General features: G+C 43.3%; 1 protein-coding gene across 4 annotated transcripts in view; it reads right to left on the bottom strand.

Moving 5' to 3' along the window:
* The window catches only part of CRYBG2 (crystallin beta-gamma domain containing 2), a 386,970-nt gene that overhangs the window by 144,695 nt on the left and 215,789 nt on the right, over nt 1–26,486 (bottom strand). The window contains exon 1 of one of the 4 annotated variants that reach the window (XM_077295722.1): nt 384–433. The exons of the other annotated variants lie outside the window; for them this stretch is intronic. Coding sequence (XP_077151837.1) covers nt 384–418 — 35 coding nt within the window. The 5' untranslated portion in view covers nt 419–433. Of the gene's footprint in view, nt 1–383; nt 434–26,486 lie in introns of those variants that run through there. 4 annotated transcript variants of the gene reach the window in all.

Below are 26,486 nucleotides of genomic sequence, written 5' to 3'. Positions count from 1 at the left end.
CACTGTAACTAAACTATGGTACAGAAAAATGGCAACAGCTGCACTGGACTGATGAGTCAATATTTGAAATATTTGGCTATAGCAGAAGGCAGTTTGCTCTTCATCTTAAAGAAGAAGAAAGAGTCCTGCAAGTGATGATATGGCCCCCAGATTGCCCTGATTTCAACATTATTGAATCTGCTTGGGATTACTTAAAGAAACATAAGGATTTTCATAAACCTACACCTACTGAATATCTATGGTTCGATCTCCAAGATGTTTGGAACAAAATCCTTGTAGAAATCCTTCAAAAACTGTGTGCAAGTTTACCTAGAAGAATTGATGCTGTTTTAAAGGGTGGTCACATCAAATATTGATTAATTGCATCTGTTTGAACTTGTTACCTGTATGAAAGACTCCTGTGCACACAATCGCTCATACTCCAACTTCTCCACCATGGCCAAGACCAAAGAGCTTTCTAAGGACAACAGGGACAAAATTGTAGACCTGCACAAGGATTGGGATGGGCTACAGGACAATAGGCAAGCAGCTTGGTGAGAAGTCAACAACTGTTGGCACAACTATTAGAAAATGGAACAAACACAAGATGACTGTGAATCTTACTTGCTCTGGGTCTCCATGCGAGATCTCGTCTCTTGGGGTAAGGATGATTCTGAGAAATGTCAGTAATCAACCCTGAACTACAGGGAGTACCTGATCAATGACCTGAAGAGAGCTGGACCACAGTCTCAAACATTACAATTAGTAACACACTATGCCATCATGGATTAAAATCCTGCTCACACCAGCGCATGTCCAAGCCTGTTTGAAGTTCGCCAATGACCATCTTTATATTCTGGAGGAGGCATGGGAGGAGATCTCCACCCCAAGAGAGAGATCTAAATCCCTACTGTATATACATGCATACATACACATACATATAAATACAGAGTGCATAACATAATTTAGTCCCAATCTATCCAATGTAGTTTACTTCCTCTATCAAGGTAAGAATGTGAGCTGCAAGGCCACACAATAATCCTATCCATATGACAATATTATGCATTGCAGATATCAATTTGTAAATTTACTTTAGATCGACGAAATATATCTGACATTATGACAGTAACATCAGCTTATTGGGCGGTGCATGAATTAGCATTTCTACTTGCTTCGTCATGCTTTTATGAATACAAGATCTTGCTGAATATTAAGGGATCCAATATCAATCACAAGGACATGAAACAGCATGTAAAATTGCACTTTTCATGCATTGCCCCACCCATTAGCTGATATTACTGATGATATGTTGCTCGCTCAGTCCAGGAGCATCTTATTTGTAAATAAGTCCTAAAGGGGTATTTCATACAAATATACACACAGCCAAGACTTATGCAATTCCGTAATCACACAGAAGACAGCACTTTAGTTGAATCATATTTTAACACCTAAGTGCTTATCCCCTTGGCGTCACAGCCAGTTTTAGCCTTTAAGCAGACCATTTTCCCCCACTTTTTATTGTTGTGTTCTAGGACCTATAATTTTTTTTTTCCCGACAGTCATTTGAGAGTTTGTTTTTTTCGGGATGAATAGTTTATGTCTGTGTCATCATTTTGGGGTACACATAAATTATTAACACATTCTTATTAAGTCTTTATGGGAAGGAATATAGACAGAACAACTGTCCTGCCATTGTTTTTTGCATTTTAAGCTTAACACTATTCGCCGTGCTGCACACATAAAGTAATGGCTTTATTCTGTGGGTCAGTTTGAATATGGCAATTACAAATTACTATAATTTCATTAATATTTTATTATTTTGCCATAAATGATAAAATTTTGTTGTCAGTGGAGCTGTATGAGGCTTAATTTTTTACATGGCAAATTATGTTTTTTATTGGTACAATTTTATAGTAGTTGCAACTTTTTGATCACTTTTTAATTAATTCTTTTGGGAGACAAAATAAAAAAAATAAAACAAATTCAGAATTACATTTTTTTGAAAACGCCGTTCACTAACATGTTCAAGTTATCTTTATTCTATGCATTGGTATGATCACGTCAATACTAAATTTACATAGGTTTGTTTACGTTCTGCCACTTTTAAATTACTTTTTTGGTCACTATATTATGACACTCATAATTTTTTTATTTTTCTGTAGATTAAGCTGTATGAAGTTGTCTGAGGGTTTGTTGTTTCAGGGTGAGTTGTAATTTTTACTGGTTACCTTTTTAGGAAATAGAACGTTTTAGTCACTTTTTAACCCTTTCCCAAAAAGGACAATTTCTGTTTTTTGCATTTTTATTTCTTTCCTCCCCTTCTTCCAAGTGCCTTAACTTTTCTGTTCACACAGACATAAGAGTGCTTAAGAGTGCTTGTTTTTTGCAGGACAAGTTGTACTTTAAACTGACACCATTCATTTTACCACATAGTGTAATGGAAAACGGGGTAAAAATCTAAGTGTGGTGAAATTCAGAAAAAAAAAACGCAATGTTGGCATTGTTCTTTTGGAATTGTTTTTGCAGCATACATTGCATGGTGAAATTGACCTGGCAATATCCTTGTCAGTACAATTACGGGTACACCATCTTGTCCAGTTTTTTTATTACTTAAATGGAATCTGTCAGCACTATGTTGAGCGATACCGTCCGATACTTGAAAGTATCGGTATCGGAAAGTATCGGCCGATACCGGCAAAATATCGGATCCAATCCGATACCGATACCCGATACCAATACAAGTCAATGGGACTCATGTATCGGACGGTATCCCTGATGGTTCCCAGGGTCTGAAGGAGAGGAAACTCTCCTTCAGGCCCTGGGAACCATATAAATGTGTAAAAGAAAGAATTAAAATAAAAAATATCGCTATACTCACCTGTCCGACGCAGCCGGGACCTCAGCGAGGGAACCGGCAGCGTTGTTTGTTTAAAATTCGCGCTATTACTTGGTTACGTGAATTCCCGGCTTGTGATTGGTCAGGTCGGCCATGTTGCCGGGACGCGGACCAATCACAGCAAGCCGTGACGAAATTACGTCACGGCTTGCTGTGATTGGTCCGCGTCCCGGCAATATGGCCGCCCTGACCAATCACAAGCCGTGACGTCACGGGAGGCTGGACACGCGCTCATTTTAAAATGGGCGCGTGTCCAGCCTCCCGTGACGTCACGGCTTGTGATTGGTTGCGCCGCGGTCAACCAATCACAAGCCGGGAGGCTGGACGCGCTCATTTTAAAATGGGCGCGTGTCCAGCCTCCCGTGACGTCACGGCTTGTGATTGGTTGCGCCGCGGTCAACCAATCACAAGCCGGGAGGCTGGACGCGCTCATTTTAAAATGGGCGCGTGTCCAGCCTCCCGTGACGTCACGGCTTGTGATTGGTCAGGGCGGCCATATTGCCGGGACGCGGACCAATCACAGCAAGCCGTGACGTAATTTCGTCACGGCTTGCTGTGATTGGTCCGCGTCCCGGCAACGTGGCCGACCTGACCAATCACAAGCCGGGAATTCACGTAACCAAGTAATAGCGCGAATTTTAAACAAACAACGCTGCCGGTTCCCTCGCTGAAGTCCCGGCTGCGTCGGAGAGGTGAGTATAGCGATATTTTTTATTTTAATTCTCTCTTTTACACATTTTAACATTAATGTTGTTGCGATACCCGATACCCGATACCACAAGAGTATCGGAATCCCGGTATCGGAATTCCGATACAGCAAGTATCGGCCGATACCCGATACTTGCAGCATCGGAATGCTCAACACTAGTCAGCAGGTTTTTGCTACCTCATCTGAGAGCAGCCTGATGTAGGCAAAGCAAAGCTGACTCCAATGATGTATCACTTAGATTACAGGGTGCACAGAGTTTTTAAATGCAGCAATTAAGCCAGCTGAAAAAACCAAACCCTGCCCACACCAGGCTCTCCATATACAGTGTCTATAGACAGTGAGGTGCCTGTCACAGGAGGAGGCATTTGAGACCATGGGCTACCAGATGGTCACATCAATGATAAGCTACTGGTGCTAAAAAAATTATTGTAAGCAAACAAAACCTGGAGCTGGATATAAGAGGCATCGCTGAAATCTGTATTTCAACCCTACAGCATTCTGTCTTCAGATTCCATAGCAAAAACCTGCTGATAGATTCCCTTTAAGGGGAGAAAAAAATAATCAGAAATGTATAAAACATACCGTAATTGCAAGCATGGAAGTGTTCAACACCCCCCGACTGTCATAGCAACCACTTATTGGCACCAAAAAAATACTAGTTTCATGATTATCTCGCTGTGTAAACTGGCTGTTGATTACTAGATGAACAAGCAAAAAGCTTACGCATACTGAGCACTAGTAATAGCAGGCATTCAAACAAAAGGTAGATCAGTAAAAGTTTACCCATCGGCGGTCATATCGTGCCATGAGTCAGTCCATGTAAACAGACCCTTAAGCAGTCAATAAGGACTGGCCCCCAGCAGGGTCTGATTAGCTGAGCAATATGGCAGAGACCTTTGTCAAGTCTCCATATTGCTATAGCAACCATTGGCACTCCGCGATTGTGCTGTGGGGGTGCTGATGGGCCGACAAAGAGCGATCTCTCTTTATCAGATTCTTCACTTGCCACTGTCACTTCAGACAGCAGCATATGAGAGGTTAAGTTCTGAAATCATCTGGCCTTAGCACATGCAGCATGCGCCTTACTGTGTATGACAGCCAGCTACTGCTGTGGATGGCACAGCCACAACTCCAGTGCCCATGACAGCTCTCTGATTTAACTGTATATCAGATTTAGCACTTTTTACATGAAGGGTAGAATAGATTAGCGTTGATGTATTTTCCTACACTCATCAAGTAGTGTCATATATCATCATACCTGTTGGTATTTGTGATTAAGTATGTATTGAAACTATAGCTACAGGTGTTTGTAGTCTTTGTTTAATAAAGATTGTCTTTTAATATAGCACAGTATACTGGTTGTTTTTTTGTGTTATTTCTATCGTGGTCAGTTATATGTGCTGTTATCAAATAAGGGGATTTTGTGTTATGTATATCAGATTGCAGTAAAACACCTGCTATCTTGAGGTGATATACAGTTACATCATTTTGTGAGGTGATGTTAAGGAGGACTTTTCACCAGTTGAGCATGTTAAACTAGCCATATCATGGAATACTGGCTACTTTATTTTTTAATTTCTACTCTCTATTGTGGAGATATTAGCTTGCAAAGTTTAGGCTGTGAATTATGTTATAGTTTAACTGTTACCAAAGATATGTCTCTGGAGATGTGTACTTCTCCTATAACAGGTTGACCTATCATGAACAAGAAGAGTCATGCAGGGGATAAAAGAACACACCTTCCTCTCCTCCCTGATCTCACCAGCTACTGTGTAATGGTACATAAACCAGCTTTGTATCTCTATAAAAACTTTCTCATCTCACAGCCATGTCAGCTCTCACATTCCCCCCACATTGAGTGCAATGATTTGAAATCTTTAACCCCTTAACCCACAAGGGTGGTTTGCACGTTAATGACCGGGCCAATTTTTACAATTCTGACCACTGTCCATTTATGAGGTTATAACTCTGGAACGCTTCAACGGATCCTGATGATTATGACACTATTTTCTTGCAACATATGGTACTCCATGATAGTCGTAACATTTCTTTGATATTACCTGCGTTTATTTGTGAAAAAAATGGAAATTTGGCGACAATTTAGAAAATTTCGCAATTTTCCAACTTTGAATTTTTATGCCCTTAAATCACAGATATGTCACACAAAATACTTAATAACATTTCCCATATATCTACTTTACATCAGCACAATATTGGAACCAAAAATTTTTTGTTGTTAGGGAGTTATAAGGGTTAAACGTTGACCAACAATTTCTCATTTTTACAACACCATTTCTTTTTAGGGACTACATCACATTTGAAGTAACTTTGAGGGGTCTATATGATAGAAAATACCCAAGTGTGACACCATTATAAAAACTGCTCCCCTCAAGGTGCTCAAAACCACATGCAAGAAGTTTATTAACCCTACAGGTGCTTCACAGGAATTTTTGGAATATTTAAAAAAAAAAAAAAATGAACATTTAACTTTTTTTCACAAAAAATTTACTTCAGCTCCAATTTGTTTTATTTTACCAATGGTAACAGGAGAAATTAGACCCCAAAAGTTGTTGTACAATTTGTCCTGAGTACGCTGAAACTCCATGTGTTGGGGTAAACCACTGTTTGGGAGCATGGCAGAGCTCGGAAGGGAAGGAGCGCCGTTTAACTTTTCAATGCAAAATTGACTGAAATTAAGATAGGATGCCATGTCGCGTTTGGAGAGCCCCTGATGTGCCTAAACATTGAAGCCCCCCACAAGTGACACCATTTTGGAAAGTAGACCCCCTAAGGAACTTATCTAGATGTGTGGTGACCCACAAAGTGCGTCACAGAAGTTTATAATGTAGAGCCGTAAAAATAAAAAAATCATATTTTTTCACAAAAATTATATTTTCGCCCCCAATTTTTTATTTTCCCAAGGGTAACAGAAGAAATTGGATGCCAAAAGTTGTTGTGCAATTTGTCCTGAGTACGCTGATATCCCATATGTGGGGGTAAACCACTGTTTTGGCGCATGGCCAAGCTCAGAAGGGAAAGAGTGCCGTTTGACTTTTCAATGCAAAATTGACTGGAATTGAGATAGGACGTCATGTCGCGTTTTGAGAGCCCCTGATGTACCTAAACAGTAGAAACCCCCCACAAGTGACCCCATATTGGAAACTAGTCCCCCCAAGGAACTTATCTAGATGTGTTTGAGAACTTTGAACCCCCAAGTGTTTCACTACAATTTATAACGCAGAGCCGTGAAAATAAAAATCTTTTCCCACAAAAATGATTTTTTAGCCCCCGATTTTTTATTTTCCTAAGGGTACCAAGAGAAATTGGACCCCAAAAGTTGTTGTACAATTTGTCCTGAGTACGCCGATACCCCATATGTTGGGGAAAACCCCTGTTTGGGTGCACGGGAGAGCTCGGAAGGGAAGTAGCACTGTTTTACTTTTTCAACGCAGAATTGGCTGGAATTGAGATCGGATGCCATGTCGCATTTGGAGAGCCCCTGATGTGCCTAAACAGTGGAAACCCCTCAATTCTAACTCCAACCCTAACCCGAACACACCCCTAACCCTAATCCCAACCCTAACCATACCACACCCCTAACCCGAACACACCCCTAACTCTAATCCCAACCCTAACCACACCCCTAACCCCAACACACTCCTAACCCCAAAACACCTCTAACCCTAATCCCAACCCTAACCACACCCCTAACTCCAACACACCCCTAACCCTAATCCCAACCATAACCCTAACCATACCCCTAACCCTGACCCAACCCTAACCCTAACTTTAGCCCCAACCCTAACCCTAACTTTAGCCCCAACCCTAACTTTAGCCCCAACCCTAACCCTAACTTTAGCCCCAACCCTAACTGTAGCCCTAACCCTAACTTTAGCCCAAATCCTAACCCTAACTTTAGCCCCAACTCTAACTTTAGCCCCAACTCTAACCCTAACTTTAGCCCCAACCCTAACTTTAGCCCTAACCCTAACTTTAGCCCCAACCCTAACCCTATCTTTAGCTTCAACCCTAACCCTAACTTTAGCCCCAACCCTAACCCTAGCCCTTGCCCCAACCCTAACTTTAGCCCCAATCCTAACTTTATCCCCAACCCTAACTTTAGCCCCAACCCTAATGGGAAAATGGAAATGAATACTTTTTTAATTTTATTATTTTTCCCTAACTAAGGGGGTGATGAAGGGGGGTTTGATTTACTATTCATAGTGTTTTTTTTACCGGATTTTTATGATTGGCAGCTGTCACACTCTAAAAGACACTTTCTATTGCAAAAAATAGTTTTTGCGTCGCCACATTTTGAGAGCTATAATTTTTCCATATTTTGGTCCACAGAGTCATGTGAGGTCTTGTTTTTTGAGGGACGAGTTGACGTTTGTATTGGTACCATTTCCGGGCACGTGACATTTTTTGATCGCTTTTTATTCCGATTTTTGTGAGGCAGAATTACCAAAAACCAGCAATTCATGAATTTCTTTTTTAGGGGGGCATTTATACCGTTCCGCGTCTGGTAAAATTGATAAAGCAGTTTTATTCTTCGGGTCAGTACGATTACAGCGATATCTCATTTATATCATTTTTTATGTTTTGGTGCTTTTATACGATAAAACCTATTTTATATAAAAAATAATTATTTTTGCATCGCTTTATTCTGAGGACTATAACTTTTTTATTTGTTTGCTAATGATATGCTGTATGGCAGCTCGTTTTTTGCGGGACAAGATGATGTTTTCAGCGGTACCATGTTTATTTATATCCGTCTTTTTGATTGTGTGTTATTCCACTTTTTGTTCGGCGGTATGATAATAAAGCGTTGTTTGTCTTGCTTTTTTTATATGGTGTTCACTGAAGGGGTTACCTAGTGGGACAGTTTTATAGGTCGGGTTGTTACAGACGCGGCGATACTAAATATGTGTACTTTTATTGTTTTTTTTTATTTAAAGAAATGTATATATTGGAACAATATTTTATTTTTTTCTTTATTTAGGAATTTTTTTTTTAACTTCTTTACTTTGTCCCAAGGTGGGACATCATGCTATAGTGTCAGATCGCTGATCTGACACTTTGCAAAGCACTGTGTCAGATCAGCGATCTGACAGGCAGTGCAGGAGGCTTGCCGGCGCCTGCTCTCAGCAGGCGCTTGCAAGCCACCTCCCTGCAGGACCCAGAAGGAGCCCCGCGGCCATTTTGGATCCGGCGCCTGCAGGGAGGATGACGTAGGAGACCCTCTGAGCAACGCGATCACGTTGTTCCGAGGGTGTCAGGGAAGCACGCAGGGAGCCCCCACCCTGCGCGATGCTTCCCTATGCCGCCGGAACGCTGCGATCATGTTTGATCACAGTGTTTCGGGGGTTAATGTGCCGGGAGCGGTTCGTGACCGCTCCTGGCACGTAGTGCCGAATGTCAGCTGTAATAATCAGCTGACACCCGGTGGCGAACGGCCATGCTCCCCCCCGTGAGCGCGGCCGATCGCCTATGACGTACTATCCCGTCCCTGGGAATTAATTCCCAGGTCACCTCGACAGGATAGTACGTCTTATGGGATTAAGGAGTTAAGAGTTTGTAACAATACAGAATTCAGGTCTGCTTTATCTCTACACAGTAGCTGCAGAGATTAGTGAGGAGAAGAGGACTTGTTCTTTTTCCCACCTGCATTACTCTGTCCGCTTATGATAGGTCAACCCCATGCAGGGATAGAAGTGCACACCCCCAGAGACAAATCTCTGGTAACATCCAGTTGAACTATAACATAAATTACAACCTAAATTTTACAAGCTAATATCTTCACAATGGAAAGGAGAAATGAAAAACTAAAAACTATGTATTGCTCAGCTCTGCAATCACTATTCCATGATGTGGCCAGTTTAATTTGCTCAAACTAGTGAAAGGTCCACTTTAAACCACTCATCACGTATTCAGCTACTACCACATATCCTCTCCACCTCATCCTGTAAAAAGAGAAGAGAAATATCCTCCAATTCACAGCATGGGATCCTTTTTCTCGCAAATATTTTACTTACAAGACCATTTTTTTAAAACAATGCATATAAAATCCACTTTCTTAGGTCATTCTTAATAGCTTCTTCCCATGGTGGGTCAATGTGTTGGGCAGATGACTTCGCTACACTCTGATGGTAGTGTGAATGTGATCCTACTAAAGTGCTGCTTTTTGTGAGACTGAGTAATCAGATAGGTCTTCAGCCTGTGCATGCGTCACATGTTTTGTGTACAATTAAATTGACCAGCCTGACCAACGGATATACACTCCTCAACATTGAAATTGTAACATCATCAAGTAAAAGTCTTGGAATTGTGGAAAGAAAAGTCACGAAATTATGGCAAGACATGTTATTGATATGCAAATGATGAAAAGTGAAAACAAAATTTTAATTTATTCAGTTTAAGGTATGAACAACACTTGCAAAAATACCTACACCTACATGGGTTGGCATGCTATTAATGTGGTTATTAATGATTTTATATGGAATGTTCTGCCATGCAGAAGGCATTTATTAATAAATCAGCACTTATACACAAATCAAATCATCAAGATCCAGTGCTGGTAATTTATCTTTGTAATTGTCAAAAGATGATGTCCCAGATTTGCTCAATGCTAGACAAGTCCAGAGAAGCAGCAGACACATTTAACATCTGTCACCGGATTTTTGCTACCCCATCTGAGAGCAGCATGATACATGGACAGAGACCCAGATTCCGGCAAAATACCACTAACTTTATTGTTTTGATTAAAAACGGTTTTATCTGCTGCAGATTTACCAGTTCTCAAAATACTGAGCTCTATATAAACCTGCTCAAATAACTAGTTGGCAGCTTTCTGTGTACACTGTGCATAGGCAGAAAGCCACCAATCAGTGCTGGGGGCATGGGTGAACAACCTGTGATTTCCATAATTCCATAACTTTTCCTTATTGGTTTTTAGACTTCTCAAGACTGAAATTGAATTGAATCAAACTGCAGTTGATTCACTAAGCTATGTGCAGCTATGGTACGTCAGAATTAGCTTCTTAAAACTTGCACCATATTTATTATGTGCTTTTGGTCAAGGAGATGTGACCTATTGAAAAGTGAGCAGGGAAAGCTGTGTGGTCCAAATTGTGATCCCGAACGTTGCAATAGTGCCACAATTTGGCATAACTTAGTGTTAGGGCTAGCGGAACGCACCGAGTAAATAGAGATGTTTTTTTTTACTGATATTGGTGCGTTCGCAGCCCGGGGTCCACCGTGCAGGAGTACCTGCTGCTAGCAAACGGCGGCACTATATGGCAGTATGGACTAACTCAGTTAATTCACCAAGTAGCCGTGAAAGCAAAGCACTGTGCCCTGTTAGACTTCACAGAGGCACAGGCTAACTGCCCAAACAGAGAGCAGTCAGTGGTCACGCATGCACACAAAACTCCTCGCCGGAGGTGCCAGCATTCTAGGGGCTTATTTCAGCCAGGTCCCTGAATACATACAAACACAAACTCCTCGCCGGAGGTGCCAGCATTCTAGGGGCTTATTTCAGCCGGGTCCCTGAACACACTCTCACGTGACCACACTGTCGCAAAGCACATAACAAAGAACAATACTAGTGCATGGCCGTGCGGCCATGCGAGCCTTAAATAGTTGCAGCACGTACAGGACCTTCCTAGAAGGACCAATGAGAGGCTGCCACATTGCGTGAGCACCTACAGGACCTTCCTGAAGGACCAATGGCCTTAGCTGCAGTATCTGATCATGTGACCCTCGATCTCCACTGAGAGATCTTACTCTGGGCATGCTCAGAACGAGAAAAGCAATCCCAGAAGCGTCTGCTCGCCGCTGCCCAGCACTGACTTCAATGGCAGAAGCAGGAAAGGCAGCAGTAACTCTTTGTACAGAGTCAGACTGAGCGAGACGCTGGGACCGACGTCTCTGCTGAGCAGGCTCCACTGCGGCAGGAGAAGAATGGGAGACAGCAGTGGAGATGGCCTGAGATTCCCCCCTGTGCAGAGGTGGGAACTCGACCCCTAACATTATCCCCCTTCCTAGGCCCCCCCCCCCTCCTTGGGCCTCGCTACGTTTGAAGGCAGCAATGAGCTGCGGAGCCCGAATGTGCTCAGCAGGCTTCCAGGACCTATCCTCAGGACCATAACCCTTCCAGTCTACCAAATAAAATTTTTTGCCACGAACCACCTTGCACCCCAAAATAGCTTAAGGCTTAAGGAGGGACACATGAAAGGTGTCGGTGATACCTACGCATAGAGGAAGGGCTAGACGGTAGACCACAGGATTAACCTGTTCGAGGACCTTGAAGGGACCCAAGTAGCAAGGAGCAAACTTAGTGGACTCAACACGCAGCCTGATGTTAAGAGCGGAGAGCCACACTAAGTCGCCAGGAGCAAAGGTCGGGGCAGGGCGCCGATGTGCATCGGCGGAGGACCTCATTCTCTCCTTGGAGGCCCGGATGGCATCCTGAGTGCGGTCCTAAATGTCTCGTGCCTCCACTGCCCAGTCTGCCACCCTGGAGTCAGCAGAGGACACGGGCATAGGCACAGGAACCCGCGGATGCTGGCCGTAATTAAGGAGGAAAGGAGTCTGACCGGTGGAGTCGGCTACAGCGTTGTTAAGGGCAAACTATGCCCACGGTAACAAGGATGCCCAGTCATCCTGCCTGGCAGAAACAAAATGTCGTAAATAAGTGACCAGAGTCTGATTGGCTCTCTCAACCAACCCATTCGTCTCAGGATGATAAGCCGAGGAGAGATTTAACTCAATACTGAGTAGACGACAAAGCTCCCTCCAGAATCGAGACGCAAACTGGGGATCCCGGTCACTGACAATCTTGTCCAGCATACCGTGTAAGCGAAAGATATGCTTGATGAACAAGGCTGCCAGAGCCCATGCAGAAGGTAGCCGTGGAAGAGGCACCAAATGAACCATTTTGGAAAAATGGTCGGTGATCACCCAGATAATGGTGCAACTATGAGACTTGGGTAAGCCCACCACAAAGTCCATCCCGACCATCTCCCAGGGCCTGTCCGCCACCGGCAGAGGTTAAAGCAACGCAGCTGGCCGTTGCCGAGGGGACTTGTTCTTGGCGCAAGAGACACACGCCCGAACATAGTCTGCGACATCAAGAGCCATATGCGGCCACCAGTATGTCCTCGCCAGTAACTCAGATGTCCTTTTGGAACCAAAATGTCCACCCACCCTGGACGAGTGTGCCCAAGAGAGAACCTCCGGTCGCAAACTGGATGGTACAAAAGTCTTGCCCGGAGGCACAGACTCTAGCGAAACCGGGGCCACAGTTCTCAGGCTCTCGGTGGGGACAATAAGCCGAGGCTCCTCTTCCTCCTCCACAGATGACACAACGGAGCGAGAGAGAGCGTCGGCACGAATGTTCTTCTCCCTAGAAAGAAAATGGAGGGTGAAATGAAACTGGGAGAAGAACAAGGACCATCTGGCCTGGCGAGAATTTAACCGCTGGGCTGTCTGCAGGTACACCAAATTTTTATGATCTGTGAAGACTTGGAAGGGAAAACGAGCTCCTTCCAAGAGATGTCTCCACTCCGAGAATGCCAACTTCATGGCTAGCAACTCCCTGTCCCCGATGGAATAATTCCTCTCTGCTGGTGAGAAGGTCTTAGAAAAGAAGAAGCAAGGATGCTTCCGACCTTGATCATCCTTTTGGAAGAGGACTGCTCCAGCACCAACAGATGAGGCATCCACCTCCATGATAAATGGCTTATCAACATCGGGGCGATGTAGGATGGGAGCACTAGCGAATTGTGACTTTATGGAGTTAAAGGCCTTGGAGACCTCCTCAGACCACAATTTGGGATTTGCCCCCTTTTTGGTGAGGGCAACCAAGGGAGCTACCAAAGTTGAGAAGTGCGGAATGAACTGGCGATAATAATTAATGAACCCCATAAAGCGCTGCACCGCTTTAAGAGAATGGGGTTCCTGCCAGTCCATCACAGCCTGTAGTTTGGCAGGATCCATAGCCAATCCCTGGGCGGAGATGATATAGCCTAGGAAAGGAAAGGACTCCTGCTCGAACATACACTTCTCCAACTTGGCATAGAGGGAGTTTGCCCGTAGGAGGTCGAAGACTTTGCAAACATCTCTCCGGTGGGAGTCAATATCTGGAGAGTAGATGAGAATATCATCCAGATAGACTACGACCGAGGTGGTGAGCATATCCCGGAAGATGTCATTCACAAAGTCTTGGAAAATGGCTGGGGCATTACAGAGCCCGAAGGGCATCACCAGATATTCATAGTGCCCATCCCTGGTGTTAAAAGCCGTCTTCCATTCGTCCCCCTCACGGATGCGAATCAGGTTGTAAGCACCCCGCAGATCTAGTTTAGTAAACACCCTTGGTCCCCGAGGCCTATCGAAGAGCTCAGATATAAAGGGCAAAGGATACTTATTCTTAACGGTGATGGCGTTATGACCCCTGTAGTCTATACATGGACGCAGTTCCCCATTCTTCTTCTGCATGAAGAAGAACCCAGCCCCAGCAGGTGACACTGACTTCCTGATGAACCCTCTTGCCAGATTCTCTTGAATGTACTGAGACATTGCCTCCGTCTCCGGGACAGATAACGGATAAACTCGACCCCGGGGAGGCTCAGCACCAGGCAAGAGATCAATAGGACAGTCATAGGGGCGATGGGGTGGAAGGGTCTCCTCCGCCTTTTTGGAGAACACGTCTGCATAAGACCAATATTGCTTGGGGAGAGAGGATAGATCTGCGGGTACCTCTGTAGTCGCAACCTGAACGCACTTCCCTCTGACACCTACCCCCACAAGATTCACCACATCCCAGAATTCTGCCTGAGGACCACTCGATATGAGGAGAGTAGTACCGTAGCCAAGGTATCCCCAACAGGACCTCATCAATTCCCTCAGGAATGACGAGCAGAGATATAATCTCCTGATGGGATGGCGACATGGTCAGAGTAAGAGGGATGGTCTGGTGTGTTATCTGTGAGGGCAGTGTTGACACATTCACCACCGTACCGTTACTGGTTGAGCTAGCATAACCAGGGGTATTGCGTGACGTTGGGCGAAGGCAGAAGACATAAAATTGCCCTCCGCCCCAGAATCCACGCAAAGCTCTACCAAGTGGGAGGATGAGCCTATAATAATTGTCCCCTTAAAGGACAATTTGGAGGCAAACGTCGCCGTGTCTAGTGTACCTCCACCTACTACCACTAGATGCTGACGTTTCCTCGACCGCTGGGGACATCTGGTGGCAAGATTTCCTGACTGCTGGCAAACATGACAGACCTTGAGTGCACAAGCGGTCCGGGACTTAGATCCCGCTCGTGACACTTCCATGGCCTCATGTGACTCAGGAACCAGGACCGGAGATTCCAGAGGTTTGGCGAAGGTGGGAGCCAGCCGAAACCTCTGCCTACACTGGGCTCGCTCTAACCTCCGCTCGTTAAAACGGAGGTCAATTCGAGTAGAGACAGTTATTAACTCCTCCAGTGTGGAAGGAACCTCCCTAGTGGCCAGAGCGTCCTTAACGTGATCAGCCAGGCTCCTCCAAAATATGGGGATTAGGGCTTTATCTGACCACTCCAGCTCAGAAGCTAAAGTACGAAAGCGGACGGCAAAATGGCTGACCAAGGACTCACCCTGAGTTAATGCCAGCAGTTGGAGCGCCGTGTCATGGGTGACTTGAGGTCCTAAAAAGACCTGTTTCAGAGTGCTCAGGAACAGCGAAGCACTCTGCACCACATGATCGCCACGCTCCCACAGCGGCGTAGCCCATTCCAACGCCCTGTCCGACAAGAGAGACAGAATAAATCCCACCTTAGCCCGCTCAGTGGGAAAACGTGCAGCCAGGAGCTCGAGGTGAATAGAGCACTGACTCACGAATCCCCTACAAGATTTGCTATCTCCAGAAAAAATTTCTGGCAGCGGGAGGCGAGATAATGTCGGAACAGGGGTGGCAGTGGACAAGGTTGCTGCAGCCACGCTAGCAGCCTGAACAGCAACTGCGGTAACACACAGCTGAGGTTGATCTCTCGAGAGCCGCCAACCTACCCTTCAGCTGCTGGATGTACCGCAAGGATTCCTGAATGTCCGCCATTTACTAGCCAGACCCTGGCGCTAGTATTCTGTTAGGGCTAGCGGAATGCACCAAGTAAATAGAGATGTTTTTATTGATATTGGTGCATTCGCAGCTCGGGGTCCACTGTACAGGAGTACCTGCTGCTAGCAAACAGCGGCACCATATGGTATGGACTAACTCAGTTAATTCACCGAGTAGCCGTGAAAGCAAAGCACTGTGCCCTGTTAGACTTCACAGAGGCACAGGCTAACTGCCCAAACAGAGAGCAGTCAGTCGTCACGCATGCACACAAAACTCCTCGCCGGAGGTGCCAGCATTTTAGGGGCTTATTTCAGCCAGGTCCCTGAATACATACAAACACAAACTCCTCGCCGGAGGTGCCAGCATTCTAGGGGCTTATTTCAGCCGGGTCCCTGTACACACTCTCACGTGACCACACTGGCGCAAAGCACATAACAAAGAGCAATACTAGCCTTAAATATTTGCAGCACGTACAGGACCTTCCTAGAAGGACCAATGGCCTTAGCTGCAGTATCTGATCATGTGACCCTCGATCTCCACTGAGAGATCTTACTCTGGGCATGCTCAGAAAGAGAAAAGCAGGACTTAGGGTATGTGCTCACGTCAGGATTTCTTACAGAAATTTCCTGAAGAAAACCGGAAATTTTCTGCAAGAAATCGGCATTTTTTTTTTGCGTTTTTTTCCAGTTTTTTTCGCGGTTTTTTTTAGCATTTTGCAAGCGTAATTAGCTTGCAGAATGCTAAAGTTTTCCAAGCGATCTGTAGCATCGCTTGGAAAACTGATTGACAGGTTGGTCACACTTGTCAAACATAGTGTTTGACAAGTGTGACCAACTTTTTACTATAGATGCTGCCTATGCAGCATCAATAGTAAAAGATAGAATGTTTAACCCCTTCACCCCCAAGGGTAGTTTGCACGTTATGGACCGGGCCAATTTTTACAATTCTGACCACTGTCCCTTTATGAGGTTATAACTCTGGAACGCTTCAACGGATCCTGGTGATTCTGACATTGTTTTCTCGTGACATATTGTACTTCATGATAGTGGTAAAATTTCTTTGATATTACCTGCGTTTATTTGTGAAAAAATGGAAATTTGGCGAAAATTTCGCAATTTTCCAAATTTGAATTTTTATGCAATTAAATCACAGTGATATGTCACACAAAATACTTAATAAGTAACATTTCCCACATGTCTACTTTACATCAGCACCATTTTGGAACCAAAATTTTTTTTTGTTAGGGAGTTATAAGGGTTAAAAGTTGACCAGCAATTTCTCATTTTTACAACACCATTTGTTTTTAGGGACCACATCTCATTTGAAGTCATTTTGAGGGGTCTATATGATAGAAAATACCCAAGTGTGACACCATTCTAAAAACTACACCCCTCAAGGTACTCAAAACCACATTCAAAAAGTTTATTAACCCTTCAGGTGTTTCACAGGAATTTTTGGAATGTTTAAATAAAAATGAACATTTAACTTTTTTTCACACAAAATTTACTTCAGCTCCAATTTGTTTTATTTTACCAAGGGTAACAGGAAAAAATGGACCCCAAAAGATGTTATACAATTTGTCCTGAGTACGCCGATACTCCATATGTAGGGGTAAACCACTGTTTGGGCGCATGACAGAGCTCGGAAGCGAAGGAGCGCCGTTTGACTTTTCACTGCAAAATTGACAGGAATTGAGATGGGACGCCATGTTGCGTTTAGAGAGCCACTGATGTGCCTAAACATTGAAACCCCCCACAAGTGACACCATTTTGGAAAGTAGACCCCCTAAGGAACTTATCTAGATGTGTGGTGAGCACTTTGACCCACCAAGTGCTTCACAGAAGTTTATAATGCAGAACCGTAAAAATAAAAAATCATATTTTTTCACAAAAATGATCTTTTCGCCCCCAATTTTTTATTTTCTAAAGGGTAAGAGAAGAAATTGGACCCCAAAAGTTGTTGTACAATTTGTCCTGAGTACGCTGATACCCCATATGTGGGGGTAAACCACTGTTTGGGTGCATGGGAGAGCTCGGAAGGGAAGGAGCGCCGTTTGACTTTTCACTGCAAAATTGACAGGAATTGAGATGGGACGCCATGTTGCGTTTGGAGAGCCACTGATGTGCCTAAACATTGAAACCCCCCACAAGTGACACCATTTTGGAAAGTAGACCCCCTAAGGAACTTATCTAGACGTGTGGTGAGCACTTTGACCCACCAAGTGCTTCACAGAAGTTTATAATGCAGAACCGTAAAAATAAAAAATCATATTTTTTCACAAAAATGATCTTTTCGCCCCCAATGTTTTATTTTCTAAAGGGTAAGAGAAGAAATTGGACCCCAAAGGTTGTTGTACAATTTGTCCGGAGTACGCTGATACCCCATATGTGGGGGTAAACCACTGTTTGGGCGCATGGGAGAGCTCGGAAGGGAAGGAGCGCCGTTTGACTTTTCACTGCAAAATTGACAGGAATTGAGATGGGACGCCATGTTGCGTTTGGAGAGCCACTGATGTGCCTAAACATTGAAGCCCCCCCACAAGTGACACCATTTTGGAAAGTAGACCCCCTAAGGAACTTATCTAGATGTGTGGTGAGCACTTTGACCCACCAAGTGCTTCACAGAAGTTTATAATGCAGAGCCGTAAAAATAAAACAATTTTTTTCCCACAAAAATTATTTTTTAGCCCCCAGTTTTGTATTTTCCCGAGGGTAACAGGAGAAATTGGACCCCAATAGTTGTTGTCCAATTTGTCCTGAGTACGCTGATACCCCATATGTGGGGGGGAACCACCGTTTGGGCACATGGGAGGGCTCGGAAGGGATGGAGCGCCATTTGGAATGCAGACTTAGATGGAATGGTCTGCAGGCATCACATTGCGTTTGCAGAGCCCCTAATGTACCTAAACAGTAAAACCCCCCCACAAGTGACACCATTTTGGAAAGTAGACCCCCTAAGGAACTCATCTAGATGTGTTGTGAGAGCTTTGAACCCCCAAGTGTTTCACTACAGTTTATAACGCAGAGCCGTGCAAATAAAAAATATTTTTTTTCCACAAAAATTATTTTTTAGCCCCCAGTTTTGTATTTTTCCAAGGGTAACAGGAGAAATTGGACCCTATATATTGTCCAATTTGTCCTGAGTACGCTGATACCTGATATCTGGGGGGGAACCACCGTTTGAGCGCATGGCAGAGCTCGGAAGGGAAGGATCATCATTTGCAATGCAGACTTAGATGGATTGGTCTACAGGCGTCACATTGCGTTTGCAGAGCCCCTAATGTACCTAAACAGTATAAACCCCCCACAAGTGACCCAATATTGGAAACTAGACCCCCCAAGGAACTTATCTAGTTGTGTTGTGAGAACTTTGAACCCCCAAGTGTTTCACTACAGTTTATAACGCAGAGCGGTGAAGATAAAAAAAATAAAAAATTTCCCCAAAAAATTATTTTTTAGCCCCCAGTTTTGTATTTTCCCAATGGTAACAGGAGAAATTGGACCCCAAAAGTTGTTGTCCAATTTGTCTTGAGTACGCTGATACCCCATATGTGGGGGGGAACCACCGTTTGGGCGCATGGGAGGGCTCGGAAAGGAAGGAGCGCCATTTGGAATGCAGACTTAGATGGAATGGTCTGCAGGCGTCACATTGCGTTTGCAGAGCCCCTAATGTACCTAAACAGTAGAAACCCCCCACAAGTGACACCATTTTGGAAAGTAGAACCCCTAAGGAACTCATATAGATGTGTTGTGAGAGCTTTGAACCCCCAAGTGTTTCACTACAGTTTATAACGCAGATCCATGCAAATAAAGAAAAAAAATTTTTCCACAAAAATTATTTTTTAGCCCCTAGTTTTGTATTTTCCCAAGGGTAACAGGAGAAATTGGACCCCAAAAGTTGTTCTCCAATGTGTTCCGAGTACGCTGATACCCCATATGTTGGGGTAAACCCCTGTTTGGGCGCACGGGAGAGCTTGGAAGGGAAGAAGCACTGTTTTACTTTTTCAACGCAGAATTGGCTGGAATTGAAATCGGACGCCATGTCACGTTTGGAGAGCCCCTGATTTGCCTAAACAGTGGAAACCCCCCAATTATAACTGAAACCCTAATCCAAACACACCCCTAACCCTAATCCCAACGGTAACCCTAACCACACCTCTAACCCAGACACACCCCTAACCCTAATCCCAACCCTATTCCCAACCGTAAATGTAATCCAAACCCTAACCCTAACTTTAGCCCCAACTCTAGCCCTAATCCTAACTCTAGCCCTTACCCTATTGGGAAAATGGAAATAATACATTTTTTACATTTTTTTAATTTTTCCCTAACTAAGCGGGTGATGAAGGGGGGTTTGATTTACTTTTATAGCGGGTTATTTAGCGGATTTTTATGATTGACAGCCATCACACACTGAAAGACGCTTTTTATTGCAAAAAATATTTTTTGCGTTACCACATTTTGAGAGCTATAATTTTTCCATATTTGAGACCACAGACTCATGTGAGGTCTTTTTTTTTGTGGGACGAGTTGACGTTTTTATTGGTAACATGTTCGGGCACGGGATATTTTTTTGATCGCTTTTTATTCCGATTTTTGTGAGGCAGAATGACCAAAAACCAGCTATTCATGAATTTCTTTTGGGGGAGGCGTCAATACCGTTCCACATTTGGTAAAATTGATAAAGCAGTTTTATTCGTCGGGTCAGTACGATTACAGTGATATCTCATTTATATAATTTTTTTTTGTTTTGGCACTTTTATACGATAAAAGCTATTTTATAGAAAAAATAATTATTTTGGCATCGTTTTATTCTGAGGACTATAACTTTTTTATTTTTTCGCTCATGATGGTGTATGGCGGCTCGTTTTTTGCGGGACAAGATGACGTTTTCAGCAGTACCATGGTTATTTATATCCGTCTTTTTGATCGCGTGTTATTCCACTTTTTGCTTGGCGGTATGAGAATAAAGCGTTTTTTGCCTCGGTTTTTTTTTTTTTTTTTTTACGGTGTTCACTGAAGGGGTTAACTAGTGATATAGTTTTATAGGTGGGGTCGTTACGGACGCGGCGATACTAAATATGTGTACTTTTATTGTTTCATTTTTTTTTATTTAGATAAAGAAATGTATTTATGGGAATAATTTTTTTTTTAAATTTATTTATTTAGGATTTTTTATTTTATTTTTTTTTTACACATGTGGACGTTTTTTTTTTACTTTTTTACTTTGTCCCAGGGGGGGACATTACAGATCATTGATCTGGCAGTGTGCACAGCACTCTGCCAGATCTGCGATCTGCTGTGCAGGGCTGCAGGCTTACCAAGTGTCTGCACTGAGCAGGCACTCGGTAAGCCACCTCCCTCCCTGCAGGACTCGGATGCCGCGGCCATCTTGGATCCGGGACCTGCGGCGAGGAGGGAGGTAGGAGACCCGCGGAGCAACGCGATCACATCGCGTTGCTCCTGGGGTCTCAGGGAAGCACGCAGGGAGCCCCCTCCCTGCGCGATGCTTCCCTATACCGCCGGCACACCGCGATCATGTTTGATCGCGGTGTGCCGGGGGTTAATGTGCCGGGGGCGGTCCGTGACCGCTCCTGGCACATAGTGCCGGATGTCAGCTGCGATAGGCAGCTGACACCCGGCCGCGATCGGCCGCGCTCCCCCCGTGAGCGCGGCCGATCGCGTATGACGTACTATTCCGTCCTTGGGAAGTAGGGCCCACCCCACATGGACGGAATAGTACGTCTAATGACAGAAAGGGGTTAAAAATAATTAAAAAAAAAAAAAATGGTTATACTCACCTACAGGCGTCCGTTCCTATAGATGCTGTGTGTGTTCAGGACCTTCGATGACGTCGCGGCTTGTGATTGGTTGCTGAGCGGTCACGCGACCAATCACAAGGCCGTGACGTCATCGCAGGTCTTGAACACAGACCATCTAAAGGAACGGAAGCGGCAGCATGCCTCCGGGGCCATCGAAGGTGAGTATATCACTATTTTTTATTTTAATTCTTTTTTTTTTACCAATTATATGGTGCCCAGTCCGTGGAGGAGAGTCTCCTCTCCTCCACCCTGGGTACCAACCCCACATAATCTGCTTACTTCCCGCATGGTGTGCACAGTCCCGTGCAGGAATTAAGCAGATCAATGCACTCCTAGGTGTGCGGAATCCCCGCAATTCCGCATTTTTAATGAACATGTTGCTTTTTTTTCCGCTATGCGATTTTTTCACACAAGAAATGCGGAATACATTGTAAATAATAGGAGGCATATGTAAGCGTTTTTTTCGCGTTTTTATCACGTTTTTATAGCGAAAAAACGCGATAAATACTGAACGTGTGCACATGGCTTAAGTCCCAGAAGCGTCTGCTCGCTGCTGCCCAGCACTGACTTCAATGGCAGAAGCAGGAAAGGCAGCAGTAACTGTTTGTACAGAGTCAGACTGAGCGAGATGCTGGGACCGACGTCTCCGCTGAGCAGGCTCCACTGCGGCAGGAGAAGAATGGGAGACTGCAGCGGAGATTCCCCCCTGTGCAAAGGCTGGAACTCGATCCCTAACACTTAGTGGACCAAAGTAAGCCAATTAATAGGTGGCAAGCACATGACCAAACATTCTAAAAATGTGCCAAATTTATCAAATATGAGTCACAATGATAAATGTGGCACTTTCTAAGAATATATTGACTTAGTTTGCACTGTATAAAAATTAGCCGGCTTTAAGAAAATCATCCCATGAAATCATATAAGTTATTCACACTAGCAGAACTGATTGTACACTACATTTTTTTATATTTATTGAAAGAGAGCCTGTCACTAGTTTCATGCTGCCTGAGCCATGGGCAGCATGAGTTAGAACATGGCTGCACAACTGCAGTCAGGTATGTTTTACTCCGAATCACTACAGCGAGCTGCTCCCTGCCAAGCTCCAGCTGACTGACCAAGCTGGACTGACCTGGACTGAGTCAGGTAAAAGCAGGTTGTGGGCTATGCTGGGGTAGTAACATAGCTCTCTATAGTCCCCAGGCATCTTTTCAAAACTAGGTTTCCTCTGTCCATACTGTCCGTGAGTGGGACGGCATTAAACAGTTGACAGTTTCCCTTTAGAAAGCACTATAAAGCATGATTCAGATCCTGGTGGATGATTGCAGCCAGTTATATTTTTCTCCAAAATGCTCTGATTTTTCTGTGAAAATATAGCAAGAAGATTTGTCATATCACCTCTAGCAGGTTTTGATTCATGCTGTCCGTAGTTTGGGTGACCATATTATAAGAAATAAAAATATATATTAAAATAGTGAATTTGAATGTTCATCTTAGAACACAATTTAATTACATTTTAACGAAACAAGTGCCAAATTGGTGAGTGTTCAGAAACAGTACATAGGACTAACTGGAAATGGCTGACAAACACTCTGGTGACCACTGGCATCAGATTCAATGCTCCCAACATGTTGGCAACTAATTGCTGTGGTTACTCATCCATTATTATTATAACGCACTGACCCAAGCATTGTGTTGTAAGCCCAATGTCCATAATTTTGCAAAGTTCAATTTATTGTAATATGTCTGCTAACTGATCACTGTTACATTGATTATTAAACCATTCACAAATAATTATTCAGTCTCATATGGGGAGCCTGTCATCCGATTAGTTGTTGAGGCAGCATGAATCAGGCACTGTCTGCACTATTGCAGCCATGCGTGTTTTTTAGCAGGCCCATAGGGGCATGATAGTATGCAGAGAGGGAGGATTATTCTGGGGAAACAAATGCCCCATGGAGGAGTCAAAAGGTAATTTGCATATTAAAACGGATTTTAGAAATACGTTTTCTAAAAATCTATTAATGTGTCAAACACTATAAAGGAACTGTAAGGCCGGGAATTAATACAGTAATATACAAATGCTGGTGATTTCAGGGGCATGGGAGACCTTTCAGGTTACCTTTAAAGTAAAATGTAAATAATTTAACATAGGGTGGGGGTGTGGACCAAATCACAGTTGTGTGAAAAAGTGTTTGCCCCCTTCCTGATTCCCTATTCTTTTGCATGTTTGTCACACTTAAAAGTTTCATATCACAAAACAAATTTAAATAGACAAAATAACACAAGTAATCACAAAATGCAGTTATTAAATGAAGGTCTTTATTATTGAGGGAAAAGGAAATCCAAACCTACAGGGCCCTGTGTGAAAAAGTGATTGCACCCTAAACATACATACAGGTATATGGTCATTTCCTGAGGAAGAAGTGCTTGACAGTTTGAAACATGTTGAATAAAAACCACATTAATGAATTGCTTAGATTCTGCACACAGCAGCTTAGGAGATGACCACAAATTATCCTTATCTTCGTGGTTTTTGGTTTTATGACCTGTAGATTGGCAGCAGATGTACAAATGCTTTTCAAAGCATAACTGAGGTTACTAGAATCTAATTAACAACTTTAATTTTATGTCAGATTAGACCCTATTTGCGCTACCTTCTCCCTAGGATTTCATTTTTAAGGTCACGCCACAGCATCTCAATCTGATTAAGGTCAGGATTTTGATTAGGCCACTCAAGTCTTAATTTTGTTTTTCTTAAGCCATTCAGAGGTGGACTTGCTGGTGTTTTGGATCATTGTCCTGCTGCATAACCCAAGTGTGCTTCAGCTTAAGGTCACAAAAAGATGGTCATACATTCTTATTCAACATTTTTTTGGTAGATGGCACAATTCATGGTTCCATTTACCAAAGCATGTTTTCCAGGTCCTGAAATGGTAAAACAGCCCCAGACCATCACATGACCACAACTGTATTTCACTGTTGGTATGATGTTCTGTTTTCTGAAATGCTGTGTTACTTCTACGCCAGATGTAATGGGACATACACCTTTCGAAAAGTTCAACTTCTCTCCCATTAGTCCACAGAGTATTCTCCCAAAAGTCTTGGGGATCATCAAGCTGTTTTCTGGCAAAACTAAGATGAGCCTTTATGTTCTTATTGCTGGTTTTTATCTTGGAACTCTTCCATTCAGGTCATTTTTGCCCAGTCTCTTTCTTAGGCCGGCATCACACTAGCATATAATACGGACAAGTGCTATGCGAGAGAACATCGCATAGCACTCGGACCAATGTTAATCTATGGAAGCTCACATCACCATTATTTTTCTCGGGCGTATTCTACGTGCGAGTGAAATTGCAGCTTGCTGTAATTTTACACGTATATCGACCGAGTCTCGCCAATGCAAGTCTATTGGTAGCCACTCCTGGTATGGTCCAACACTGTTCCATTTTTGCAATTTGTGGATAATGGCTTTCATTGTGGTTTGCTCGAGTCCCAAAGCTTTAAAAATGGCTTTATAACCTTTTCCAGACTGATAAATATTACTTTGTTTCTCATTTGTTTCAGAATTTCTTTGGATTGCCGCTTTTGAGGATCTTTTGGTCTACTTCACTTTGTAAGGCAGGTCCTATTTAAGTGATTTCTAGGTTGAGAACAGGTGTAGCAGTAATCAGGTCTGGGTGTGGCTAGGGAATTTAAACTCAGCTTCCCGAAGATATGATAATCCACTGTTAATTTATGTTTTATTGGGGGTAACACAGCACCATATAGGTTTGAACTTCTGTTTCCCTTAATAATAAAGACCTTCATTTACAAATTGCATTTTGTGTTTACTTGTGTTAACATTGTCTTATATTTAAATTTGTTTGGTGATCTGAAACAGGTGTGACAAACTTGCAAAAGAAGAGGAAATTAGGAAGGGGGCAAAAACTTTTTCAAACAACAGATCTGGCAAAAACAAACCACTGCAAAATGTTCAGTTTGTCTGCTTTTTCTCTTTATATATACTATAATAATATATAGGTATATTTTTGAGTAAAATGTAAATTGTTCATTTATTCTATAAACTTCTGACAACATGTCTCCAAATTTCCAAGCAATACATTTTGTATTTATTTTCTAAAAAGGAGACATGGTCAATATTTAAAAAAACAGTGCTTTCAGACCTCAAATAATGCAGAAAAAACAAGTTCAGAATCATTTACAAACAACAATACTAATGTTTTAACTCAGGAAGAGTTCAGAAATCAATATTTTGTGGAATAACCATGATTTTTAATCACAGCTTTCATGTGTCTTGGCATGCTTTCCACCAGTCTTTCACACTGCTTGTTGCGCAAAGAATTAAGAAAGTTCTTCTTTGTTTGATGGCTTGTGACTATCCATCATCCTCTTGATTACATTCCAGAGGTTTTCAATGGGGTTCAGGTCTGGAGATTGGGCTGCCCATGACAGGGTTTTGATGTGGTTGTCTCTTAATTTTTGCCAGAGCCATATTTATTTTTCAATGAAGTACTATAATTTTTGCACCTTTTTTGTAGAGCGCTGCCTACATTTTTTCTTTTATTGAGGATGTTTAGTAACTATCTAGGAGGCTTGGCGCCCAGACATTTATTAGACTAGTGCTGCTTCATTTTTTTAAAGGGAATCTGTCACTAGGTTTTTGCTACCTCGTCAGAGATAAGTATAATATAGAAGTGGGACCTTGATTCTAAAGATGTATCACTTAGCTTTTCTGGGTGTAGCAGTTGTGTTGTAGGAGGGGTGAAGGGCAGACGATTAGTTCCTTGACATTCTAAAGGGTTCAAAGTATTTGATGCTCATGTATGTTATAAAAAGGCAACACTCAGTGAGGCTTTAGTTAGATAAGACAGGGTTAACTGTAATGGCCTGCCCAGTTTGGGAAAAGCAATAGAGTGTTAGTGTCAAGGACAGGAAGTGACAGAGTCAGTGAGTGCTGAGCAGTGACAAGTAACAG

Source organism: Ranitomeya variabilis, chromosome 3 (genome assembly GCF_051348905.1).
Source record: "Ranitomeya variabilis isolate aRanVar5 chromosome 3, aRanVar5.hap1, whole genome shotgun sequence".
NCBI lineage: Eukaryota > Metazoa > Chordata > Amphibia > Anura > Dendrobatidae > Ranitomeya > Ranitomeya variabilis.
Note: the sequence above shows the minus strand (reverse complement) of the source record. Positions and strands in the feature narration are given on the sequence as shown.